At 36.8% G+C, this 20,369-nt stretch overlaps 1 protein-coding gene across 1 annotated transcript in view; it reads left to right on the top strand.

Moving 5' to 3' along the window:
- The first annotated feature begins 15,325 nt into the window (after window positions 1-15,325).
- The window catches only part of LOC125237900 (tubulointerstitial nephritis antigen-like), an 85,274-nt gene continuing 80,230 nt past the window's right edge, over window positions 15,326-20,369 (top strand). Inside the window, exon 1 of the mRNA XM_048145140.1 lies at window positions 15,326-15,568. Within this exon, the coding sequence (XP_048001097.1) occupies window positions 15,558-15,568 (11 nt within the window). The 5' untranslated portion in view covers window positions 15,326-15,557. The remainder of the gene's footprint in view (window positions 15,569-20,369) is intronic.

Here is a 20,369-nt window from a genome sequence, read left to right as displayed (position 1 = left end):
TTTTACTATATTTTTAGTATGTCAAAAAGACACACACAAAGAACTAAAAAAACCAAACTTCGGTTCTGTGGTAATTATTATGACCCCCAAGGCTATATCTCCTCTACTACCTAGGCTACTGTAGGTAGAACTATGTCATAGTGACGTTATTAATTAGGTTGTAAGAAATCTCCTATGGCTTGTCATTTTGACATGGTTGTAGAGTAGCCTATGGTTCCAATTGGTTGACTACATGTCGGCTGCTCTCGTGCGGTCCGTTTAATAGCAGAGAAAAGAGACTAAATGGTAATAGTAGGTAAAAATTTTTCCCCTCACTAGCTCGGAAACACGTGTTTTGTCCTTTAATACCAGTGAATAAAAACGCATTTTATCCACTAGTGAGTAAAGTAATTTGACCATGAATAAAGTCAAATTAACTGCTTTAAAATTAATAAAAGTAGTTGAATCTAGTAATAAAGATGATTTACCACCTGTGAAACTACTGGAAGCAGTGATAAACGCAGTTTTTACAAATAACTATAAAATGGCGGCATAATCTGTGCTACAAGAAATATTGGCATTTTACGTAAGCCTTCTGTATTTGTTCTATTATATATTCTGTGTTACAAGAAATATTGGCATCTTACTTACGACATAAGTTCCTATATCTCAATCCCACAATTCACACAAATGTCTACGACCAGATAGTTGCTATTCGAATCCGGCAGGCGTTAAAGTAAAAATGCTCCGTTGAATTTCAAGTCAATGCCAGCTAAGCCGATGGTACTGGGAAAAATGTGACACATTTTTGAGTCAGAAAACAATAATTATGTTAATATTTTAATAAATACCTTATGTACCTAATCAGTAGGAGACGTTTCCTCATGTTACATCGTAAATAATACCTGCTTAAAAGTTTTCTAAGGGTTGTCATATGTATGAACTTCCGAACTACTCGTACTGATGTGTCGACCTGTCGACGGAAAGTTTAAAAAATTCTGAAATTTTCACATAGGAAAACTTCGGAAACTTTCCATACTTTGTATGGACAATTGTATGGATGGAAACTATCCATTTCATGAACTTAAATTCCCATTATTTTTCGTGAAAGTTTCGTGAATTTTTTATGAAATTTAAGATTTTTTTGGAAAGTTTCCGCAACTTGCACATCACTGCGAAAGTGCGAACACATGCTTTCAGCTTCGATGCGTAAGCGCCTTCATAGGTACTAATGAGCGATTTCTCATACATAAAATGCGGTTCCATGCTGATATTTAGATGTGACGACTTCACCCTAAAATAATTTTAAGGTCTTTAGTGTTTTTAACCCCCGACGCAAAAACGACCCCGTCGTTATAAGTTTGACGTGTCTGTCTGTGTGTGTGTGTCTGTCTGTCTGTCTGTCTATCTGTCTTTTTGTCTGTCTGTCTGTGTGTGTGTCTGTCTGTGGCATCGTAGCTCCCGAACGGATGAACCGATTTGGATTTCGTTTTTGTCTGAAAGCTGAGTAAGTCGGGAGTGTTCTTAGCCATGTTTTTTCAAAATTTTAATTTTGGGGTTAGGTTATCTGATATTTACCCTCAATGACCCTACGCATATGAGTATGCATCCCATATAACCATAATCGGTCGCCGTTCCTACGCAAATCCTCCTATTTTGTGTACACACAGGTCTTCGGGTCTCAATGCTTAGTCGCAGTACGGTCGACGTTTAGTGGCGGCGACCCAAATGGGGACGATTGGTAACAGGCACAAATGGTCACAAAAGTGACAGAAGTGTGCACTACGCGTGCACACATTGTTACCGTTTGGCGACTACTTTCCCAAAATCATTCGTTCATTTCATTCTTTTCAAATGGCGACTGTCAGAGACGTCAAAGTAAAAAAGAAATAAAATCATTTGACATTAAAATGTAATGGCGTAAGAATTTGTTCAAGACAAATATTGTTTGCATTTGTAATATAATGTGGGCTAATTACCATGGCCAATTAAATTGCTCGAGTGATTTCATAAAATAAGTCTAAATTTATCAACGCGCCATCAATTTACCTCAGTTTAACCAGTAATAATATTATTGACTACTCGGTGTTTGCGTGTTATGTATATTGATTGGTGAAGTTTTAGTGCTCCGGTGCATATACTATACTGAAATAATAAAAATAATGCCTAGAAAACCAATCAAGTTGTTAAAATATGGATTAAGACGGTAATATTCCATGTAAAAAAACAGTCGCCAAACGGTCACCAAACGGTCGACAAACGGTCGCAAAATGGTCGCAGCGTACACGCGTGACCGAAAGCAGTGGTTGTTACCGTTATGTGTGCAAACGTCGACTAATAAAGTGTCGTTAATAGTCATTCTGACAGTGACATTGACAGCCACAAATTCGTACACATTTTGTTACCGTAACGAGTGCACACGACGACTACATTTTGTTATTGTATCAATACGGTCGCATTGTTTGCACGACGTTACCACGCGTTATGTCACATTTGACAGTTAGTTACTGATTTGAAGATTTTGCGACTGAAATGGTTGTATGGGATATGCTAAAACCGGACTAAGTGCTGCGTCAGCAAGTTTAGGTCACCTAAAGGCTATTTCTGTCGCTGTTGTTCGGTTTATTTCAGGTGTTTACAAACGGATTAAAATGCGGCTTCGCTAAATATAGCACTTGCCTCAGCGGGCAGTTATGAAGGTGTGCTACCAATGTATCGGTATTTTTATCGTGGTGAAATCGGATGCATATGAAGAGCAATAAATATGAATTGTTTGTTCGAGAAAAAAATAAAATTTTGAAAAAACCCCCGACTGCGACATAGTAGACCGATTATCATAAAACATGGCTAAGAACACTCCCGACAGACATGGCGAAACTATAAGGGTTCCTAGTTGACTACGAAACCCTAAAAACTACGAACTGATACAAATAAAAGATAACTAAAATAACTTTAGAGTTGTAAAAGACATTGCCCTGTAAGCCTTTAACAAATAAATACTTATCAAGAAAATTTAAAAACAAACAATAGTAATAAAAGCTTCTCAACTGCGTACATTATAATTATAACCATTCAGAATTATTCCATCAACGACTATTGTTTATATATTTCGAGAGCGTAAACAAAGTGCCGGGTATTTCTCGAGATCTCAATTAGTTTGTTTTGCATTCCGACGGGTTTTCTGACGAATATGAGTATTACGGATGTTTTCAAAGGGAAGCCAAATTCCTCATTAGCTAGCCATACACTTACGGATCTGCCCGGCAGATGTGCCCGGCGGGCACATCCGTCCGTGTGTGGCGAGAAATAGACACGGATCTGCCCGCCGGGTACCCGGACGGGTCTGCGGACGGGTATCTACCTGTCCGCTGCCCGTGCTCAAAACCAACGGATCAGGCACGGGCCAAACTCATCCGCCGGCTACCCGCGCGTGTGACGTGTGTAGTATCGGATGTGCCCACTGGATCACACCTCAGTTGCGCTCGTTAACTGATGCCCGTCGCCGAAGTCGCAGATCAGATCCAAGGCTTGCCCGGCGGGCAAATCCGTACGTGTGTATGGCTAATCGCGGATCAGATCTGAAGCTTGCCCGGCGGACAAATCTGTGTGTGTATGATTAGCTAAATCCCATCACGGAAACTTGGGCATTCCGGACCTTTTGTAAACATGCGCGGATGGAGCCGAAGGTTCTTTGATATTTTAATGGAATATATCCGACCGGATGGAAGCTGAAGTCCTTAGGAATAGTGAAATTGAAGACCTAGTGGCTGAACCCAACATCATGGGGGAGGCTTAAAGATCACATACTCTTATTTAGTAATTACGGATATAAGAGTTTTGAATGATTCACGGTTATTTTCATTAGACTTATATTGATCGGGATATAGACCGTGATTACCTTTTTGATTTTTTCGAGCTCCCGATATTTACTACACAACTTTGACATCCACACGCCTTCTTCAGCTTTCCGTGATCATGATGCATGCAATTGCGTCGAAATATCGGGAGCTTGACAAAAATCAAAAAGGTAATCACGGTCTATATCCCGGTCAATGTAAGTCTAGTGACATTGAAGACCTACTTAACTAAACTTTATCATGGGGCAGACTAAAGCTCACAGACTCCGTTGGTTAGGTCATCTCGAAAGGATGGATGAGGATCGCAATGTGAAAAGTCCATGTCCAGTCTGTGTTCCTAGACAACGTCACTTACGCTTCGTAAGCGTTTCGTATAGCTAGCCCTCCCTACCGCTCTTCTGTAGTGGCGCGACAAAGCCTGCGTTTTGATCGCCACGTAGCGTCAGCGGCTGTCACTTCGGCTAGGCCTCCAAGCAGGAAAATGACCTGCCAAATGCTGTAGTATCGCTGGAGCGGCATGGTGGATGCGGATCTGTGCCGTTATTTGGGATGTCACTTTTTGTTGTCTACTGACATGTCGATATCGCCCGGCGAACTGATAGCCAGTGGCCTCCTTAAGATCTATCTATGAAACTACCTTATTAGGGTTCCGCAGTCAACTAGGAACCCTTATAGTTTCGCCATGTCTGTCTGTCCGTCCGTCCGTCCGCGGATAATCTCAGTGACTGTTAAGAATTTCACCACCCCCTTTCTTCCCGTCCCGTGGGTGTCGTAGAAGTCGACTGTGGGAATGGGTTAAATTGTGACGTAGGCGAGAGACTGGCAACACGCTCCGGTTTGTTTAATATTTTAAAGCTAATTTCTAGTCCACTCCACTGCATTTTAGATTAATTATAATGCAAACACAATAATCTTAACTTTAGATAGCTATCTACCGTTACCTACCATTGCAATTTGAATAAGTTTTGCTCGTTACGTTCTACAAGGTGAACTTATTTAGCTTCCAGAATAAGTATTAATAAATTTTCCTTTAAGACTAAACTGAATCAGTACAATTGAGTTCGCGAAACCAATAAGTGTTGTTTTTGTGACCTTATTCTGAAGTGGGTATTTTTGAAGGACCTCGCTCCCAAACAGGAATGTGGGACAAACGACTCATCGAGACCTTGATTTAACATTTGACGGCCTATTAAACTTTATGGCTATTAAAATTATTTACGTGGCTAAGTCGAAGTATAAACAAGACAATTGTGACGTTTTTAATCGAAACGGTTATTGTCGGTTATCAATAATAGTATTTTATACAATCGTGATATAATACAAAGCTTTTCAGTCGAGTACCATGTTTAGGCCACGAAGCTTGCTGAGTGGCCTAATAGTACGGTACGAGAGTGAAAAGCTTAATTACATCACTATTGTATAGAATACTTTTTCTACGAGTCATCATCTTCATCATCAATGGACGGAAATATCATCATTCATGCAAGTTAAAATTAGTGTTGATAGAGTCGTTCACCGTTGTATCAACATCGAATTACCTAGCAACCAATTGTTTGTAATAACCGTCTCTGATTGGCCGATAACGCGACAGATAAAAAAAATGTGTTTCAGATGCAGGAAAATTTGCCAGGTATCTCAAATCAGTATAGAAATTGTATGAAGTTCTATTTTTAAAATTATTACAGTTAACTAAAGTCAACTATAATGAGCTTATTATAATTGAGTCGGAACTGTCATAGAGTATCCAACACTGAAAAGTTAGCACTTATAGTTTAGTCTGTGGTGTCCTAATTGACAGCTTACAGTCGACAAGTAGAAAAAGCGATATTTCCACATATTTCTAAGGCGACATTTACACAAAATTTTTGCACACATTTTAAATCAACCTAATCGACAACTGACAATATGGTATCTTTTCGTCCCGTGTCTCCTAATGGACACACAATTTTTTTTAGATTTTTGAGATTCTGGCATGTTCGGGTTCAGATTCATTCAAATAACGACAAGAAGGAGTCTCCTTAAAAGTTCTTTTGGACACATCTTTACAAAAATAGTCAACTTCTGTCCTTTTTTCTTTTTTTTGACGAAGCGGGAATGCTGTTACGCACGATGTGTGGGACTCGCCGTTTCTTTCCCCTCCCCTGTCGAGAGGGGGGAAACTTGGCCCTACCCACTAAACCCACTCCGGCGTTCCATCCTCTTTGCCGTTCGTGAGGGCGCGCTGGGATCGATGTGTCAACTTCTGTCCTGCAATACGGCAACAAATCCAAATATCCCGTTATAATCATTATTATAATTATTTTCGAATTTTGGCTGTCATGCACAAATTTTGAAAAACTTTTTGAGTTTAATTAGAGCTATGTATTTAATTGTTGCACAAACATTTGTGTCAAAACTTTGACACGCGATTTCTCAAAGAAATGTTTTTTTTTTGTTGTGGCCATTTTACCCGGCACGGGGTGTTTTAGGTTTTAGTCAAAAAGCAACATTGACTGATTTACACTGCCTGTAGCCATCTTAATGTCTGGTCAAGTGAGAGTCGGACTGTCCACGCTATTGTTTCAATATGTTTTTCTGTAATTACCTACATAGATTTTGCGCGATGTCTCTATCGAGTAACGTACCTATGCTAAAAGATCACATGCGCGGATCCAGGGGGGGGGTCATGGGGGTCATGACCCCCCTGGAGACTAAGTTGGCCATACAAATAGACCACGTGACCCCCCTGGTGCCCCGGGCCTTTACCACGTGACCCCCCCCCCCTGGGCATAAAGCTGGATCCGCGCTTGAAAGATCAGAAACACATTGTAATAAAAGACTCTGTCTGGTAATTTAAAATGCCCTGAAATGAATCGATGTAGGTACGCCCTTCGAAAAGAGATGAGTAATTACCTGATTGACTGAATGACCCTTAAAATTTTATGTCCCACTAAAAATGTTGTTTCAGCAGATATTTATACTTTTTTTTTTTTTTTATAAATGGGCTTACTCTTGACCACAGACTAGCCAAAGGCAAAGACGTGGCCTACGATGGAGTGAGCTCGCCCAGAAGATGCCTGTTCACTCTTGATTTGAAGGTTGCCGGGTTATATGAGCTCGGAAATATAGCCGAAAATTTAAAAAAAAAAATTTGGTTCGAGGCCAATTTTTATTGTCTTGGACATGATTTTGGTTTTGTTTAAAAAAGACATGCTATTGACAGTGCTACGACACACTCATGTATGTCTTAGTTATAAGGTTTAGGGGGCAATCTCGTCTGGCGGATAGTTTAAACCAAGGACCATTTAATACTAGACTGATATAGCCCATACAAAAAAGCGTACCCCTGAAAAAAGCTTAGTTTTTGCTTTAAAACTAGATGGCGTTGTTTCGTAACCCGGGAGTGGAAAAAAACATATTTTCACACATATGTTTACTTGTTTTTATATTATAAGTACTATGAATAACTATCAAAAAACTTTATTTTAATATCAAAATATTGGCTCAAAACATAATTTTTACAAATTATATTTTTTGGTCGGCCTCGACGTAGTTGTGATCGCTTCGCTGGCTAAGTTTGTTCGCATGTTGTCTAACTATTGCCAAATAAAATGACTAGATGACGTTGGTGGACTAGGAAAATGTCACATCCGTTTCGTTGTTCATTAATATAATATACTTAGTGATAATAAACCTATATGTTGAGCTCAAATACGTTCAACAAAACGCAATAATTGTGCCAACAGATGTGACATCCAGTGACATCTGACATCCATGTCACATCACAAATGTCATTGTATGATTTATTGAATATTCATAATATATGGATATTAAATATTTTAGAATCGCAGCAGCAATGCGAGTAGAGATACAGAATTAATAACTGTATAAATTAATAATTGTATGACCAATGACCTCATACATAAAATTACCAGTTTAGGTGACAGAAGGCGAATCCAATTTGTAAACATTAAATGTGCTAAGGAAAAGAATCTTTCCGATTTTCAACGGGACACGGCTGAAGGGGCGAGCTGGTTTCGACTGCGCCCATGCATCTCAATTGTCCAGAAAGTTCATTCGAAGATCATTTTGCTTATAATAATCTGAGTAATCACAGTGAATGGTTTGACAGTATTTCAGCTAACATGTAGAGAGACTTGCTAGCTTCGTCGGTCAGGCTTCGTCTTGGACACAACGCGGATAGTTAGGCCGCCAGGGGTGGCACTTTGGATTACGTTTTTATAATAAATTAATGATAGTTTGTATTGTTTTGGTAATATATTTTCTACTCGTATACTACTCGTTTGGTACTCGTATAAACCTAAACTGAGATAATAAATGAATAAAAGGAAATAATAAGTGAAACTCTGACATAAGTAATAATTAATGAGACTAAATGCGTTTTCACATTATCCGATCCGATATCGGATGTAGGACTGATACCCCATACATTACAGGCGCTATCTTGGATTTTTTCCATTTAAATCCTTCCGACATCCGATATCGGATCGGATAATGTGAAAACGGACTAAGACAATGCCTATGTATATCCCACCAAAAACATTCTGTAAAAAATAGCCGTCTCGATGGAGCTGCTTGTTTATCTCTAAAAAGTAATGAAATCTACATAAAGTTCCTTACTGCGATTTCTTTATTATTATAGTTAACTAGCCTTTGCCCGCGGCTTCGCTCGCGTTAAATTCGAAAATCTCTCCACAAACTTCCATCCTCCATTCTAAGGAAGTGGGGGGATATAAAAAGAGACAAAAAGTAGCCTATGTCACTTTCCATCCCTTCAACTATCTCCACTTAAAAAATCACGTCAATACGTCGCTCCGTTTTGCCGTAAAAGATGGACAAACAAACAGACACACACACTTTCCCATTTATAATATTAGTATGGATGTTGTGTGACTTGGCCGTTGAAGTGTAGTGGTGCTGGCGACAGATTGGTGCAATGGTGTCATGGAGCACCTGGTTATAAACTTCTTTATACCCTTGTGTATAAAGAAGTTTATAAGTTTCATATTCGATGGTCCGAGCTAAGGTTCGTAAAGCCATGAAGCCGAGCTGATAATCATTGTCGCTAAACGCCGATCGAAACGCAGTCTGAAGTGGGTGATAAACGTACGATACGAGCAGGTATGCGTACTTATGGCTCGACGACCTTTTTCGATTGTGTGTCACCGTAAGTACGCGTAAAAACCGCTGCGCATCCAACGCGTACTTGCTCGTACGCCTATCAGTCCTATCACCCACTTGACGTCGCGCCAACACTTTCTGGAAAAAGCGGGTTTTCGACAACTACCAATAAGATTTTAGACATTCAAAAATCTTCAATAATACTCAACTGTTTCGGTCGCACTCGTTCAAATATAGGATAGGATTGGTATAGGTAATTCCACGGAGGTTGAAGTGAATGATAACACACACAGCTAAATGAAGATTAGTACTGAATGTACTGATTGCAAAAAAATGAATGAATGAAATGAGTGAGTGAATGTAAAAAAACTATTAATATATTTTTGAAAAACATTATTATTTATTGATAGACTTATCATTAATGGTATTAAAAGCAGTAATGGTATTATCCGGTGAACTTTATAGCTCATATGAAATTTCACTTCCAAATAATTATTCAGCTATCGATATATTTTGTATCGGAAGGATGTCCCTATGTTAATTGACGTTATTGCTACTGCGACTTCTATGTCTGCTAATAAGTAATGAAATAACAAAAAATAAAACCGCCTCCAAAAAAAAAAAGCGTGTTACAAAACACGGAGAAACTAAAAAGCCAAAAATAATAAACCTTCGAATTCAGATTTCTTATCGGATTGCAATAATCTAAACATCCAAATTATAAACAAATCAATTATTTTTCCCCTCACTAGCTCGGAAACACGTGTTTTGTCCTTTAATACCAGCGGGTAAAAACGCATTTTATCCACTAGTGAGTAAAGTAATTTGACCTTGAATAAAATCAAATTGACTGCTTTAAAATTGATAAAAGTAGGTGAATCTAGTAATAAAGATGATTTACCACCTGTGGAAATACTGGAAGCAGTGATAAACGCATTTTTTGCGTTGTAGTTTCCTCGCTATAGTAAGGGGAAAAGTTTTGTGTTACACTCGGGTGCAAATGTATTTTACTTCTCGTGTGTTAAAAAACTCGCAAGTTCAGGATTCTATTCTCGAACCACTCGCTTCGCTCGTGGTTCAACTATAGAATCCTTTCACTTGCTCGTTTTTCAATTCCACACTCGAAGTTAAAATACAACTTTGCCCCCTTGTATAACAAATAACTATTTGTAGTCGGTACCAGACCTGTTCGTCGCCTTGCTATTTCCTGTTTGCCCTACCCAACCATACGCAGGCTGGTCCCGACTCCAAAAATAATTGATTTGTTTATAATTTGGATGTTTAGATTATTGCAATCCGATAAGAAATCTGAATTCGAAGGTTTATTATTTTTGGCTTTTTAGTTTCTCCGTGTTTTGTAACACGCTTTTTTTTTGGAGGCGGTTTTATTTTTTGTTAAAAAGTTAATTTATTTGTTGATTTTTAGTGGTTCCTAGTGATATTATATGTATCAGTCCGAATATATGTACAGTAGTGAAAGAATTGTCCTTTAACTCCTAACCATTGAGGAGTTGACCTTCCATCATCAGCTCAGCCACATAAAATTATTACCATCAGGCGCAAATACTGGTGCACCTTTGAAAAGGTGTCCTGCCGTTTCGCCAAAAAACGTTTCGTCAAATTTCATTTCCCAATAATCATATCGCAATAGTTTCATTTCCCAAAGTATTGTTTGGCAAAGATATGTTTCGCAATGAATTTGTTTGGTCAAATTATCATTTGGCACAATTTTACTTAGTCAAATTTTATTTAGACAAAACTTTATTTCGCAAACGTTTTTAATGGCAAAACTTATATCCCAAAACCATGTTTGGTCAAAATTTCACATCGCAAATTTCGAAAATATTTAGGCATTTGCATTTTCATTTCTACGGGATTCATTTAATTTACCGAAGATTTTTTTGCCACATTTAACTTATAATTATCAAATGATAATTTCAGTTTTATTCCCAAGGCTTCAGTTGGACAAGAAAAGTTTGCTCAACTTTATTTTTGTCAAATTAATTACTGGACAAAATTATTTTGTCAACTATTTTTTTGTCAAAAAATGTTTCTACAAATTACACCATGCAAAACCACGTTTGACAATAAATATTACAAGGCATAAATGTAATGTAATAATTTTATTAGTATTGTAACGGAAAACTTGTGTGCGACAGGGTCAGTTTAGGTGCGACGACGAGCGAAGCGAGGAGGAGCGTGTTAGGTTGACAGTGAGCAAACTGGAAATGGCTTTTTAAAGTAATTAAAAATTAATAGAACATAATGGTCTTGAAAAAATAAGGTTTCTTTTTAATAAAATGTATCCGGACATGAAGGTGAAAATGTCATCCTTGACATTTGCAGCAGGAGGAAAAAAAGTACGATATAGGTAAACATTATATCACACAAATCTTGGACAAAAACAAATTTCTAGTGCGCCATTTAATTACAATATATTGGGAAATGGAAATTTTGCCTAACAATACCTTTGACTAAATAATATTTGGTAAAATGAAATTTGACCAAGTAAATATTTTGGGAAACAAATACTTGCCAAAAAAAGTTTTGCTAAATGTCAATTTGCAATAAGTTGTTTTGCCAAACGTTTATTTGGGAAATGATAATTTGGGAATAATAGTTTGGGATGTGAAACTTTGGGAAACGTTTTTTGGCGAATCGTCAGTAAACCCTTTGAAAAATACACAAAAAACATTACATGTGCCTATAACATTTGAAAAGTTCCCTCGATTTCTCCAAGATCCCATCATCAGACTACGACTTGGTGCCAATGGGACCATCTCGGGGTTATACCCGTTCGATCAAAAAAAAAAATTTTGAAAATCGGTCTACGATTCTCGGAGATATCGAGTAACATACATACAAAAAAAAAAAAAAAAAAACATTCAGTCGAATTGAGAACCTCCTCCTTTTTTGAAGTCGGTTAAAAATAGGTAAACACCATTTTAACAGCTACGATGATAAAATAAGGCAATCTAATAAAATATCTTTGATTTCTACGATTAATATTACAATCATAATCTGACAATTAATTAATCACATACGAGATATTTTATTTTCTGCTTTGTTTGAAAATTATTCTATAGACGTAATTCTTAACAAAATAGTTAATAGAAACTTTTTGGTCTTTCTTGCAATTCACTGTTGAATCTGCAGTCGGTACACGGTAAGAACACTAATTTCAAAATCTCGTTGTCTTTACATGACAGTGTTATAGTGTGCGTGGCCTCAACTGAGTTGAAACTACCTATATGAGCGAGACGGTCAGGAGATTGATTGTCAACATGATATCTATCATAAACACCGTTCGAAATGGCCTCATTAAAATCTAAATTTTAAATATATTGAATGTAATATTACTAATCATTGACGCCACGCTCAAAATGAAAGAGATAGAAAATTTGACAGTATGGTACTCTTTTGCATGATTGTCATAATTCAAAATAAGAACGATGGCTTGCGTTGTAAACAGGGACTGAAACATGACACGGGCCCCTAGCGTCATCTATATACTTTTCACTGTATCACTTGTAATGCCGTTGAACTACCGCGTGCGTATTTAAAAAAAACGACATTTTTAGTCAAATGACACTCTTAGTGACATCTAGTGACATAGATTTACGGCTGCCAACGGGGTACGGTATTTAGTATGGACTCTGCTGGTCCTTTATAATCGTCCTTGGTTTAAACCAAGAACGAGATAATACTGGACTGACAAAAATGTATGGGCCTTTTAGGCTTAAAACTAGATGGCGCTGTTCGCAGCCTAGAAGTGGCCAAAATCATATTTTTCCCAAATATTTTTGTGTGTTTTTGTAAGAACAAATGACATATTTCTTTATTTTAAAATCATGATATCACGTCAATACCTACACATTTTGAAAAAAAAAATTGTAGGCATCATCAGTTTAGTTACGATAGTATTTAATAGGTGGCGCTAAAAAATCGAGATACGTCGAGGTTGGTTGAAATTACTCGCCAGTTGAAATTACCCAGTACCTAACTGAGTACAGGATGGCAAAACTTCACATCTAAATTATATACAGGCCGAGAGTTAAAAAAGCTAAGCTTAAGCTATAGTATGAATTTTCTCAGATGAACTTTTCGCTTTAGCCGTAATCTGTTAAACAAAGGCCTTTGTTTCTATTATTCCTGGCGGCTAGCTCCCGTTTCCACAGCACGTGCTAAAATCTCAGTGTAGTTAAAAAGCAACTATCATGATAGCAATAAGGTTCAAATTTATTAAATAGTTTGCTGTATGCAGGTAACTTTTTTTGAAGATGACAAAACGTGTTATCTCCGAAAGGTCTTTTTATGGATTTGAACCTTATTACTATCATGATAGTTGCTTTATAACTACACTGAGACTATATAGCACGTGCCGTTTAAACGGGAGCTAGCCGCCATGAATAATAGAAACAAAGGTCTTTGTTTAACAGATTACGGCTAAAGCGAAAAGTTCATCTCAGAAAATACACACTATAGCTAGAGATACGGTTGGTAGAAAAAAGTGTGTTTTTTTAAGGTGGGTAAGTAGACTAAGTATAATTAGCCAAGGGTGACCAGCAAAGCTACTAAATCCCTTTTTGTAATTGAAAATTATGTTACTCACATGGACCTTAGTTACAAAGTAAATATACCTTGTACTTAATGAATACTAAACTTAACCTTTACTCAGAAATTTATTGAATAATAAATGACTTACTCATACATTTATTACTACAAGACCTTTAGGAGATTCAGCCGGCGTAGCCGAATGGCACAAACGCTCACGAAACGAAACGCTCGTAGTTATCTATCTCTATCGCTCTTGCGTATTGGCGTGACAGAGCCAGACTAACTTTCGCGGCGTTTTTTTTTCGTTTCGCGTCGCAGAAATGCCATTCGGCTACGGGGCCAGGCTCTTCGTGTGATAGGGTGTTTACCGACAGCAAAAAGTGCGCTTGTATCGTTAGAAATTATTGGAAGAAACTTTATCCCAGCACAGCATACAGCGTGTGGATTCCATACGGGCGAATAATGTATCCAGTTATAGTATCTTATCATACGAATGGTATAGGATAATAATTTTGTTAAGAGGATACGGTAGCGAAAATGCTAAAATGGAAAGGAGCCCCCCTTTCAACTTGGGAATTTTAGTTAAATATACAAGTGTTATTAACTAGAATCGAAAAAAAAATGTCCATTAAGAACAACTCAGTCAAAAGATATTTCAAAAAAATCTTTAAAATCGAGGTTCCGCTCTCGACTCTTTCCTCCTTCAAAACTTAATCAATCGGAACGAAATTTGAGAACCTGAATAACAATGAAATAATCTATGTCGGACCGTTTAGCTTTTTTGGTTAATTGTTACCAATCTTGAGTATCACACCTTTTTTTGCGCCACAATGAAAAAGGCCGTTTTTGGAAATTTTTGATTGGCTCTAGAATCTTTAAAAAGCAGAATATCAAAAAAATCAAAACGGTCCGACACAGATAAAAATAATAACAATCTGTGTTGAAAAAATCATTGCTCTATCTTCAAAAACCAGGGAGGAAATAGTCGAGAGCGTTTGTATGGAGAATTGACCCCTACCGTATCGTCTTAAAAAGTGTTATTAATTAAAAGTAATTATTTTTTTTAGTCTAGCCAAGCAGCAATGTATGCCGTCCAACTTAATTTGACATGACATGAACGTCATGTCGTAATGCTAATCGTCACTACTTTGAAAAAATCTCGTATCTCACGCTGCTCCTCAAAGTTAAAACGCAGTAAGTCTATATGCATTCCATACATACTTACTACAATTTTCTTTTCATTGACAGACGAAGATACAAGTTTTTTTTAAAGTAGTGACGTAATGACGTTTAGGTAGGTACGCTAATTGGTGTGGACATAATACATTGCGTGCTGAATTATAATGTAAGAAAAAAATATCTCATCTATTTAAAAAAAACATGTAGTTAGGCTTCTTAGGTCCAAAATTAATTGTTATTAAAATATTAGCCCGTATGGAATACACACGCTGTATACCTAGTATAACAGACAAGTTCAGTTCCGAGTCGAAGTCATTGTCCCTTTCTAATGCATGGCACTATCCTTTTCGACTGTTAAAAGTTGTTAAAAATCACGTAATCATCTGCTTGTGCTGCTGTTGCATGATGTGCTTGTGCATTTGCTTGCGCATCACGTTAATATCATGTGATGCGCAAGCAAAGCTCTGTCATATTGCACCAACCCTAACAATTTCAGGACACTGTTCAACCCTGTACAATTTCGCGAATGATTGATATGCTAATAGCAATAAGAGCCTGAAAACTCGCCATAACAAATTCCTAAGATGCCTTTGCTCAAGCTTCACTGCTTCACTTCAGTACAATCGCGACTGGCACGCCGAACAGACGTCCGCACGCGAGAATTGAAACATTACGAACTTCGCGACGAAAAACTTTTTTTTAATGAAAAGTACATTAATTTCAAGTGTAGTCAGTGGACTATTGAAAAAAGTATGTAGCTGATAGCGTAACTGACTATTTTGAGATTTTCGTGATTATTGACTATTTTGTTTTTGTAAAGATTTACATTATTTTACAAATTGGTCTGTGTTAATTAGTGTAATCATGGCGAAAACGTGAGTATTTTTATTTTATTTTGGAATTTAGTTTACTTTATGATATTGTTATTTTAAAACGACTTTTATTTTATTTATTTTGCAGCCAAATGCAGAACCGTATTTATTATTATACTACTTTTTGGTTCACGACAAGTAAAACAAGTTACTTTTATTTTGTTCGAAACTTTTCTCATACGAAGTACGAAGTACTTACGAACTTCTGCGAAACTTCTATGGAGTTTGAGGCGTTCTTATATTTATTTATTTAAACTTTATTGCACAACCAATGAAAGGTACAAATAGCGGACTTAATGCCAAAAGGCATTCTCTTCCAGTGAACCATTGAGTTAAACTGAAACATATCGTAGGGTTGGGTCAGTGACTCCTTCCTTACAATTGGGTGGAATGTATTAAAAAAATACTTAATTAAACATAAATAAAGAGGAAAACAAATGGAACTTTTTTAAAAGAAATACTTTTTTTTTTAAGTATCGATCGAACTTTAAATAATTGATGTTGATAATATTAGCCGATTATAGAGCTTTTGGATTTCACGGGACTCTTGAAATATTAAGTTACGAGTAAACTTGATTCTTTTATTTTATTTATCTAATTGCTAATAATAGTGGCACTGAAACTTAATATGTTTCATGTGCTCTGCTCACCCCCTATGGACGGACGTAATTTTGATTAGCCTTAAAGCTCTTGACATTTTTTTCATTTAATATTTTGCGTTAACTTAAAATGTAAGAACAAAAAAACTGGAAAATGAATATATGTTAGTTCTGTGAAATGCAAACAGTTTTGCTAATCTTATCGATAGATATTATTACGTCGGTATGAGTACACAAACTGTGATTAAGTACTTCAGATTAAAATATATACGTATGTAAAAATATACAATAAACACAAAGAAAGGGCTCCTAGACCCGCTAGCTAGAGGTGCAAATAGTAGATTTCGTCACAAGGGAGCAAAATGACATATCGAGAGAGGACATTGGATCTTTTTTTTACGGAGTGGGAATGCAGTTACGCACGATGTGTGGGACTCGCCGTTTCTTTCCCTAGCCCAGCTGCCTAGCGAGAGGGGGGAAACTTGGCCCTACCCACTAAACCCACTCCGGCGTTTCATCCTCTTTGCCGTTCGCGAGGGCGCGCTGAGATCGATGTATCTTCATGATGTCATTCACCACGGCGACATTGGATCCTGAATGAAGCAGGCCATTCTACAATATTGTGAAGCTACCGATTTTGAAATAGACTACTGAGTGTGGTGAGGACCTTTAGAACGAAAGTGACGAAAATCCCTATTGAGTTGTGTCAGTTTCGTTATAAAACATCAAAAACATAAATGTGAAATGAGAGCCAAGTTCAATATGATACTATACCTATATGCCTTGGTTGTTGACTTCAACGAAAAAAGAAGTGAGATCTAAATGGGTGCCAAGTTCAATGGTTCCTGAAATTTATTTATAACAACATAAAATATCATTTCTTCTTATTACTTAGGATAATGTAGCCTGAGGTCTGACTTGGCTAGTTTTCCTACAAAACATATTATAGCCTACCGCGCAACATATTAAATATACTGCTTTTTCACATTTCCTATGAGGAAAGCGTTATCTTTTAAAATATGATAAACACAAAAAACATATAAAAAAATGTGTCTTTGAATAGAAAAGTGTCACTTTTATCTATTTTAGCAAGAACAAATTGCATCTTTGCTTCCACCCAGCGGGGATGAAGAAGGCCCTTAATGAGGAGGCACACTGACAAATTATCCAGCCAGGCGGCGCCTGTGCAAGTGTCTAGGCATGTCACTGTCATTCATAATATATGTGAGACAGAGAAAAAACATATCTTCTCGCTCTCACGTATGATATTCTTTATCTGTGCAATGGACTAATAGGGTGGCGCCATCCGTCATAACCTTTGAGTGTCCCTCCTCATTTCAAGAGAATTAAAATGAAGTACCTAACTACAAAACACTCACCTCACCAGCCTATCCAATAGAAGCAATCTATCCTGTGCCATAGGCGAGACGACTAAAAACATTTTTAGTCCGTCAGATCATCAAAAAAATTTGGATACATATTTTTTCTCGTAAACGAAATATGACGACGGTACAGTGCATTCTCACGTCTAGGTACAATTTTTATAAGTGACGTCACAAGCCCCCACTCCGGAACTTTGATGCTCTGTATCTTTGTATTTTTTTCATTAATTAGATAAAGCGAAAAATATGTGTTCAGTATTTTTGGATGATCTGCCGACGTACTAAACAGGATGCCATTTTTTTTATGTAGTCATCCCTATTTTAGGTACTTAGCCTTGGTAACCCAAAAATTTAAATACGTTTTGCTGGTTAGCTGCGCCTGGTTGCCTAGATTTTTTTTTAGGCAGCATTGTATGCCAATGACGTCAGCTCTTAAGTCCATTAGCGGAATGTTAATGAGTGTAAATATGCTTTTCGACCAGCTTAAATTAGTGTGGCGCCGGCGCCTGCGCGGGAGTGGAATCTGCTATAGTATCAACAAAGTCTTTGCTTCTATTGGGTATACTGGTGATAGAAGCTTACGATTGTTGGATTATGTAGAATCTCTACATAATCCAACAATCATAAGCTGAAAAATGATGTTATTTTAAGACCAAACGATACAGGTCAATTCTCCATACAAACGCTCTCGACTATTTCCTCCCTGGTTTTTGAAGATAGAGCAATTATTTTTTCGACACAGATATTATTATTTTTATCTGTGTCGGACCGTTTTGATTTTCATTTTAAAAGACGCTAGAGCCAGTCAAAAATTTCTAAAAACGGCCTTTTACAATATGGCTCAAAAAAGGTGTGATACTCAAGATCGGTAACAATTAGCCAAAAAATCTAAACGGTTCGACACAGATTATTTCATTGTTATTCAGATTCTCAAATTTCGTTCCGTTCAAATAAGTTTTAAAGGAGGAAACACTGGAAACAGTCGAGAGCAGAACCTCGATTTTAAAGATTTTTTCGCAATATCTTCTAACTGAGTTGTTCTTAATGGACATTTTTTTTCGATAAATCTAGTTAATAACACTAGTATATTTAACTGAAGTTCCCAAATTGAAAGGGGGGGGCTCCTTTTCTCAGCATTTTCGCTCCCGTAGCGAGTAAAAAATGTTTATTTCTACTTTTACATGATGCAACACATAATTGGACTCTGGATTGGATTGGTGTATATGACAATATGATGATTTACTAACATTATTCCTGTTAATTCTCCTACATTTTTAATTTTATGACGATCATGATGGGAATTCTTATTAGGGTTCCGTACCAAAAAGGTACAACAGGAACCCTTATGGTGCGACTCTGTCCGTCTGTCTGTCCGTCTGTCACATTCCTAAATATCTCGAGAACTACTAATGCTATCAACTTGAAATTTGGAATAGTTGTGAACATTGTAAACCTCTACAAATAGAAAGTATAATTTTTTTTAATATATTAATTTTAATTGTAGAAAATGGCCAAAATGAAAGGGGGGCAAACTGTAAATTTCAAGTTACTAGGTCAAGTGGGGTATCGTTGGAAAGAGCTCAAATTGAACGTAAATAAGCTATTTTTTATAATTTTTTGTTGTGGAAAAAAAAAGAATTTTGAAGGAAAATGTAAAAAAAATACCGTTCGCGCAAATTAGTTAGCAAATTGACCGGGAGATGGCGCTATACATTATAATACTCATTAGTGCCTATTTATACTTTTGTCTTCTAGTCAAGTCATTAGAGTTATATGAATATATGAGATTATTTGTACTAGGTAGTTTGAAAGAAAGTTTGTACGGAACCCTCGGTGGGCGACGGTGGGCGAGTCTGACTCGCACTTGGCCGGTTTTTTTTTGTATAGAAACGCAAACTTATATTGTAGTTATTTCATGAAATAAATCATCTATCTATCTATATCATCCGTCTTTATTTATCCTTTAATCGATGACGTCATTTCTAACTTCTATTTCGCCTTTATTATCAAACTAACAAAGATTTAAATCAGTAATCAATCAAGTACTAAACAAAAGATAATCATTTTAAAATCATTTTAAAATCTTGGAGGTTTTGGGTCAGTTGGAAACAATGGCTCAGTTGGAAGAAGTCGATTTGATTGGAGGGTGAACATTTCTCCGTATTTCCTCTATAAAACAAAAATCAGTAGTACATAGATGTAAAATATCATGTTTTATTTGTGTCTCGCATTGCGTCTTTGTCAAAGTGTCAAAACTGACAGAAGCGACACGAAGCTATAAGTATTTACAATAGTCACAAAATATTCATATACACACTGTATATCGTTTGTTCTCTATTGTTTTTCAAGTTTCTCTTGTCGAACCGGAACATTATACAGGTGTCGACGCAACGCCATGGTTACTTAAGAAAATTACCCTAAATAAGGTGTCAAGGCATTTTCATGTAAATTTAGTTCTGACAGCTACAACTAACTTACACAATATTTTGTTATACTGAAAGACAATTAGGTAGCAACGCAACATATATAGCAGAAACCCCTAGATAACGGATGTGTGACGTCATTATGGCACCGCTTTTATATATATTTTTATATGACTGATATCCAGTAGCTCACCAAAAATTCATATGATTTTCAGAAAGTTGAAGAGAAAGCGGTACCACAGTTACTGTATTAGGTATATGTTACGTGACGCAGTACTGTACATTGAAGATCGGGTAGAATAGTTATTATTATTATTAGAACACGTTTAAAAATGGCCTTACAGTAGCAATGCGTCACGAAACAGATAACAAAAAGAAAGAGAGAAAAAGACAAAAAAAG

This window comes from Leguminivora glycinivorella, chromosome 22, assembly GCF_023078275.1.
Source record: "Leguminivora glycinivorella isolate SPB_JAAS2020 chromosome 22, LegGlyc_1.1, whole genome shotgun sequence".
In the NCBI taxonomy this organism is placed as follows: domain Eukaryota; kingdom Metazoa; phylum Arthropoda; class Insecta; order Lepidoptera; family Tortricidae; genus Leguminivora; species Leguminivora glycinivorella.
The sequence above is the reverse complement of the archived record's forward strand: the minus strand, read 5'-3'. Positions and strand labels throughout refer to the sequence as shown.